Below are 7,500 nucleotides of genomic sequence, written 5' to 3'. Positions count from 1 at the left end.
AATGAATATATTAATGATAGTGGAAATAATAATAATGACAAATAACATCAACTAACACTAATACTAATATTAACACAAATTCCACAACAACCACTACTTCATATTACTACACATAGATGGCACCACGAGTAAGCAGTTGCCAGTGAGCGAATTACTCGTACTATCTCACTTGTGCATCCTTTTAATCAATTCATTATAATATTCTTTTTCATACGATCATGGATCATCATCAGCATTATCAAAAATACCGTAATGATTATAATGTCGATAACATTAATAACATAAATATCAATACCATTAAAAATATACATTTACTAGTTTACAATTCAGTATTTTGACACTTGTGGAGCTATTTCTGTGTAAATACACTTAGCAGCGTTTTACAGTAAACATTACTTGTTCCTAGCGGCTTGGAATGGTAATAAGGATAATGATAATAATAATAATTAAGGTGCGTATAAACAGGTAGGCCTACCTCCATTTAGCCCGTCGATCCAATAAATGAAATTGACGTTTTGCAAATAATATTCTGACGGCTTCTGATGATAAGGAGCTCTTCGTTATTATAAATAAAATAGGGTTTTGGTTTTACTTGTGATAATCATAACAATATTGAAGTAAATTAAACAAATGATTATGCATCTAGCTCTATCTGATAACTACACGTTGGTTAGAAGTGATGACGTCATTGGCTCCGCCCCCTTTTTGATCCTGTTAATGTGTGCGATTATTTATGGCGTTTTATTAATTCACTTTCTTTGAATATGGCTCAGTAATAACAATGGTAAAACTACAATAGAAACCATGGTATTCTAACCATGAAAAAAAAAATAACGTTTTGCAATGAATAAAGATGAAGAGGCGGAGCTTATCTCGGAAGTTGCCAACTAGGATTTTCATCAAGGAGTGAGGCTACCTGTGCTAAATAAGAGGAACAATAACAAACACAACCTGAATAACCCCAAAATCAAAACAACCAACGAACACCACCATTAGTGAACCCTCGGACAATAAGACCAACAGTCACAACAGCCAAACACCGACATTAGCCACAACCCTCTTACAACTCGCAGTGTCCTGACGATGGACAGACCAATACCAAAAGATCAACAAACAAAATAACAAACAAACAACACACCCACAAAACCAAATACACCCCCAACACATAACCACAACCCTCTCACAACCCTCCTGACGATAGACAGAACAATATTTAAAAAATAAATAAATAAATAAAAAAAAAAAACAGAATCACCTCCAACACCCCCAACACATAACCACAACCCACTTACAACCCTCAGCGTCCTCCTGACAATGGACAGAACAATATTTAAAAAATAAAAAAAAAAATAAAAACAGAATCATCTCCAACACTAACCCCCAACACCCCCCAACACATAACCACAACCCCTCCTGACGATAGACAGAACAATATTTACCACAACCCACTTACAACCCTCCTGACGATAGACAGAACATGAAAAAAATAATAATAATAAATAAATAAAAAACAAAAACCACCTCCAACACCAACCCCCAACACCCCCCAACACATAACCACAACCACCTTACAACCCTCAGCGTCCTCCTGACCATGGACAGAACAATATTTACCACAACCCACTTACAACCCTCCTGACGATAGACAGAATAAAAAAAAAAATAAATAAATAAAAAACCAAAACCACCTCCAACACTAACCCCCAACACCCCCCAACACATAACCACAACCCCCTCACAACCCTCAGCGTCCTCCTGACCATGGACGGGGCGACCCTGGGCGGCGTGAAGGACGTCACGGCCGAGAACTGCGACCTGACGGGCTCCGGACCTCAGGACATCGAGCTCAACTTGAGGGCGTCCCAGCTGGCGCTCTCGGTCCCCGGCTACTCCATGAACGGCACGGTGGTGGATCACATCCCGCTGGAGGGCGCGGGGCAGGCCAGGTGGGGCTGGGGGAGGGGGGGGCCTCTCCTTTCTTCTTGTTTTCTTCTTCTTCTTCTTCTTCATCAGTTTTTTCTTCTTCTTTTTCGTGGTTTTTAGATGTTCTTTTTTCGGGTTTGTTGGGAATGTTTTTTTTTTTTAGTTTTGTTGGGAATGTTTTTTTAAAAGGTTTTGTTTCTTTTTTATATTTTTGGGGGTCTTTTTTTAGATTTTTTTTCTTTTTTTTTCTTAAGGGGGGTGCAATTTTATAGGTTTTGACAGGGACTGGATTATTTTTATTCTATTTATTAATCTAATAATATTATTATCATTTACGTTTTAAGGGGGTTTCAGTTTTTTTTTATCTTAGGTTCTTAGGGGGGGGAAGTATTTTTTTAAGGTAGGATAAGGGTGTTAGATTTTTTTTTAGGGGGGGGGGGTTACTAGGGTTAAGGAATTCAGACAGACAGACAAACAAACAAACACACACCTCACCTCCCCACCTCCCCACCCACCCACTAACCCCTTCCCTCTCCTTCTCTCTCTCCCTCACGCCCACAGCATCGTCATTGAAGACCTGGTGGCTAAGCTCGTCGGCAAAGGAACCGCCACTCTCAGTCCGTTCAGCGTCACGTTCACCGAAATTGCGCTCGATCTTGAACTTTTCCGGTGGACGGTACGTGGGCGGAAGTTGTTTGAAGTTGTTTGGAGTTATTTGAGGTTATGTGAAGGTATTTGAAGGTAGGTGAAGGTAGGTCAAGTTATCTGACGTTATTTGAAGTTATTTGAGGTTATTTGAGGTTATGTGAAGGTATGTGAAGGTAGGTGAAGTTATTTGAGGTTATATGAAGTTATTTGAAGTTATTTGAGGTTATTTAAGGTTACTTAAGGTTTTATTAAGTTATGTGAAGGTAGGTGAAGTTATCTGAAGTTGTATGAAGTTATTTGAGGTTATGTGAAGTTATATGAGGTTATATGAAGGTAGGTGAAGTTATCTGAAGTTATATGTAGTTATTTGAAGTTATTTGAGGTTATGTGAAGGTAGGTGAAGTTATCTGAAGTTGTATGAAGTTATTTGAGGTTATGTGAAGTTATATGAAGTTATGTGAAGGTAGGTGAAGTTATCTGAGATTATATGAAGTTACTTGGAGTTATTTGAAGTTATTTGAGGTTATATGAGAGAGACAGTGAGAGTGAGAGAGAGAAAGAGAGAGAGAGAGACAGAGACAGACACAGACAACCATAGCCACAGACAGACAAACAAACACAGACACAAACAAACAGGCAAACATAAAACAAAATGAAGCCTCCATATACCTGCATAGACACCCCAACCCCCCAACCCCCTCCCAAGTAGACACTCTCCCCCCCTTCCCTTCCCTTCCCTAACCAACCCCAACCCCCCCCTCCCCACACACAAGTAGACACTCCCCCCCTTCCCCCTTCCCCTTCCCTTCCCTAACCAACCCCCCCCCTCCTTTCCCTTCCCTAACTAACCCTCCCCCCCTCCCCCAACTCCCCCGCAGGTCAACTTCGAGGACCTGGCCCCCGGCACTGACCTCGGCACGGTGTTCAACCAGTTCTTCAGCATGTGTGGCCCGGAGCTCTTTGACATCCTCGAGATCAGGTTAAACGAGGGCGACGGACTTCTCAACTTCATCAACGGGATCTTCAAGCCTTAGATAAAGAAGAGAAAGAGGGAGAGAGAGAGAAAGGGAGAGAGAGAAAAAAAGGGGAAAAGAGGGAAAGAAAAATAAGAATGTGAGAGATTTGTCTAGAATGAAAAAAAAGGGGGAAAAGGGAAAAGAAAAATAGAAGGAGAAGAAAAGAAAAGACCAAAAAATAAAAATAAAAAAAGGGGAAAAGAGGGAAAGAAAAATAAGAATGTGAGAGAGGGATATAGAAGGAGAAGAAAAGAAAAGACCAAAAAAAAAAATTAAAAAAGGGGAAAAAAGGGAAAAAGAAAAATAAGAATGTGAGAGAGGGATATAGAAGGAGAAGAAAAGAAAAGACCAAAAAATAAATAAAAAAGGGGAAAAAGAGAAAACGAAAAATAAGAATGTGAGAGAGGGATATAGAAGGAGAAGAAAAGAAAAGACCAAAAAAAAAAATTAAAAAAGGGAAAAAAGGGAAAAAGAAAAATAAGAATGTGAGAGAGGGATATAGAAGGAGAAGAAAAGAAAAGACCAAAAAATAAAAAATAAAAAAAGGGGAAAAGAGGGAAAGAAAAATAAGAATGTGAGAGAGGGATATAGAAGGAGAAGAAAAGACAAAAAATAAATAAAAAAAGGGAAAAAGAGGGAAAAGAAAAAGAAGAATGTGAGAGAGGGATATAGAAGGAGAAGAAAAGACAAAAAATAAATAAAAAAAGGGAAAAAGAGGGAAAAGAAAAATAAGAATGTGAGAGAGATGGATATAGAAGGAGAAGAAAAGAGAAGACAGAAAAATTGGAATTTGAGAGGTTAGTCTAGAATGAAAATAAATAAATAAATAAAATAATAAGAAAAAAATGAGAGATTGATTCTATAATTGAATTCAATTTCTAAAATGAATAAAGTTGATTGAAGTGATGGTTTTATCTTAATTAATCCTTATGATAATTAGGAAGGTTTAACCGTAGCTGATTAATGTTACTTGTTTAATGATGAATATATGTTCGTGTGTGTCTGTGTTCGTGAATAAGTGTGTGTGTGCGTGTGTTGTAGTTGTGTGTGTGTGTCTGAATGTGTGTGTGTGCGTGTTGTAGTTGTGTGTGTGTGTTGTAGTTGTGTGTGTGTGTTTAAATGTGTGTGTGTGCGTATGTGTGTGTGATTGTGTGTGTGATTGAATGTGTGTGTTGTAGTTGTGTGTGTGTGTTTAAATTGTGTGTGTGTGTTTGAATGTGTGTGTGTGTGTGCGTTTGAATGTGTGTGTGTGTGTGTTTGAATGTGTGTGTGTGCGTTTGAATGTGTATGTATGTGTGTGTGTGTGTGCGTCCATGTGTCTGTGTATATGTGTGTATGTACTTGTGTGGGCGTAACTATGTGTATGCATGTGTATACCTGTTTTTACTGACCAGGTATCTCAAATTCCTCAATTAGTAAAGAACAAAATTATTTACTAAGAACAAAGTTATTTACTTTGATTTTGAAGTTTCATTTATTAAATAACAAAGAAAATTAAAGAATAACCGACACAGAGGAAAAGAATCGCCAATACTCGATAAATATTGCAAATTAAATGATGATAAAATAAACAACAACAGATATATATATATAAAAATAACAATAATAATAATAATGAAAATAATTATGATAATAATAACAATAATTATAATAATGATAATAATGATAATTATCATCATCATTATTTCTTTATGATACTGATATGATAATAATTAAAATAATATATATATATATAATAACAATTATTACTATCATCATAACAAACTATAAATTGTGTTATTGCAAAAACGAGTTTGTATTCTTTGTTTGACAATAAATGGCGAGTAATATATTAAAGATAGTTTGCCTTCTGTCCTTGTTTACATATGAAGTGAAATAAGTAAACAAATAAATACAAACTGTTTGGACCGATTCCTTGGCTGACGGTAAATAATATGTAAGTACCTGTAATGACAGTGTCTGTACAGGTTCTGATCTCGACGACAAATAGCCAAGAGGTCTTTTAATATAATGATAATTAAACAAATTTTTATTTACAAAGTTTCTACGTATGTTTGAATGATGCTTTAGTGGCAACGTAGTTTAAAAAACGCGCCGCCAAGTCGAGTTGTCTACGCGTTACGTGATTGGTCGAGGGGGAGAACGGTGGCGCTCGCTGATTGGCGGAATGGCTGCGCGAGAGCCATCTGTCGGCTGCCGTGAGAACGAGTCGACTTACGATCGTAACTTTGCCGAGGCGAGTTACCATCTTCGATTTCCCTTAGCGGCTAAACGATGGTAACTGACCGGTGGTAAATACGTCATGATTGTGTGTTTTTGAATCCCTCTCCACCTTTCATACACACATACGAACACATTTTTTCCCCCTTTTTTGGTATGGTTCAAGTTGAAAAAAAGAGAAAAAATTGAGCACAAAGCTGTTTCACAAATAAAACCTAATTTATTAAACCATTTTTTTTCAGCAATTTAAGTTGTGTAAGTAATAAGGAAGGGTTGCCGCCCACAGGGATCTTCCACCGCCCACAGGGGATGGCGCCGCCCACTTTGGGAACTAATGGGGCTAAACTAATACACGAAGCCACTTACCGAGCATAAAAAGAGTTAGTAAAAAGAGTTAGTGAATAATGAATGAGAAATGAAATCAAATGCCCATATTTTTTCGAGATATTAACGGCCAATTCGACTCATGATTGAAGATAAGAGGCAGTTAAGTTAAGCATCGGATTTAGGTGTGATATATCATTTAAAGAAGTAATGAGGTGTGGACTGTATTGGAAAAAAAGTTTAGAGGTCAAATGTATTTCTTTTTTTACTTGCTTTTTAAGTGATTTCACTTTCATGAGATTGATATTTGGATTATATATATATAATTTTTCTTTCTTTCTTTCTTTTAACGATAAGAATATTGCAGTTCATGTGTAACATACATACCATAAACGCGTACAAAATACATAAGCATACACATACATGAAGAAAAAATCATATATCAAAATGGCTGACCTAGATTTCATAAAACCCAAAATTTCAAATTATAGCAATAACCCCCATTTTTGAACCCGTAATAAGTTAATTTACCGCATTAACCAGGTGTTACTCTAACCGGAGTAGACTTATAGCAAAGTAATATTAATAGATCAAGGCCATCCAGAGAGAGAGAGAGAGAGAGAGAGAGAGAGAGAGAGAGAGCGAGAGAGAGAGAGAGAGAGAGAGAAAGAGAGAGAGAGAGAGAGAGAGAGAGAGAGAAAGAGAGAGAGAGGGGAGGAGGGTAGAGCGAGAGGGAGGGAGGGGGAAGGGGACGGGAGGGAGGAGTAGAGAGAGAGAGAGAGAGAGAGAGAGAGAGAGAGAGAGAGAGAGGGGGAGGGGGGGGGAGCGAGAGGGAGGGAGGGGGAAGGGGACGGGAGGGAGGAGTAGAGGAGAGAGAGAGAGAGAGAGAGAGAGGGGGGGGGGGGAGGGTAGAGCGAGAGGGAGGGAGGGGGAAGGGGACGGGAGGGAGGAGAGAGAGAGAGAGAGAGAGAGAGAGAGAGAGAGAGAGAGAGAGACAGAGAGAGAGAGAGAGAGAAAGAGAGAGAGAGAGAGAGAGAGAGAGAGAGAGAGAGAGAGAGAGGGGAGGGAGGGTAGAGCGAGAGGGAGGGAGGGGGAAGGGGACGAGAGAGAGAGAGAGAGTGAGTGAGTGAGTGAGAGAGAGAGAGAGAGAGAGAGAGAGAGAGAGAGAGAAGAGAAGCCACATACCTATATAAAAGCAGGAGCCAACACCCCGTCCACCACACACACACTCATCACTTGCTTCCCAACAAGAGCTCTCATAACACACTCGAAAATCTGGATCAGTTAACTACAAGATGGGTTGTTATTGTGTCGTAATCACCTCGTTTTTACTGCTGTTCTCCGTGATTGCTGTTACTGCTTCGCGAAA

General features: G+C 38.8%; 2 protein-coding genes across 2 annotated transcripts in view; both read left to right on the top strand.

Annotated features, from left to right (window-relative positions):
* Positions 1-3,637, top strand: part of LOC113829360 (uncharacterized) — an 8,030-nt gene extending 4,393 nt beyond the window's left edge. The window contains exons 4-6 of the mRNA XM_027382528.2: positions 1,749-1,946; positions 2,485-2,599; positions 3,450-3,637. Coding sequence (XP_027238329.2) covers positions 1,749-1,946; positions 2,485-2,599; positions 3,450-3,605 — 469 coding nt within the window. The 3' untranslated portion in view covers positions 3,606-3,637. The remainder of the gene's footprint in view (positions 1-1,748; positions 1,947-2,484; positions 2,600-3,449) is intronic.
* A 3,712-nt stretch (positions 3,638-7,349) lies between these two features.
* The window catches only part of LOC113829351 (WD repeat-containing protein 91 homolog), a 9,688-nt gene continuing 9,537 nt past the window's right edge, over positions 7,350-7,500 (top strand). The window contains exon 1 of the mRNA XM_070117202.1: positions 7,350-7,500. This exon is cut by the window's right edge and continues 4 nt beyond it. Coding sequence (XP_069973303.1) covers positions 7,427-7,500 — 74 coding nt within the window. The 5' untranslated portion in view covers positions 7,350-7,426.

The sequence above is a fragment of the Penaeus vannamei genome, chromosome 40 (assembly GCF_042767895.1).
Source record: "Penaeus vannamei isolate JL-2024 chromosome 40, ASM4276789v1, whole genome shotgun sequence".
In the NCBI taxonomy this organism is placed as follows: Eukaryota; Metazoa; Arthropoda; class Malacostraca; order Decapoda; family Penaeidae; genus Penaeus; species Penaeus vannamei.
Note: the sequence above shows the minus strand (reverse complement) of the source record. Positions and strands in the feature narration are given on the sequence as shown.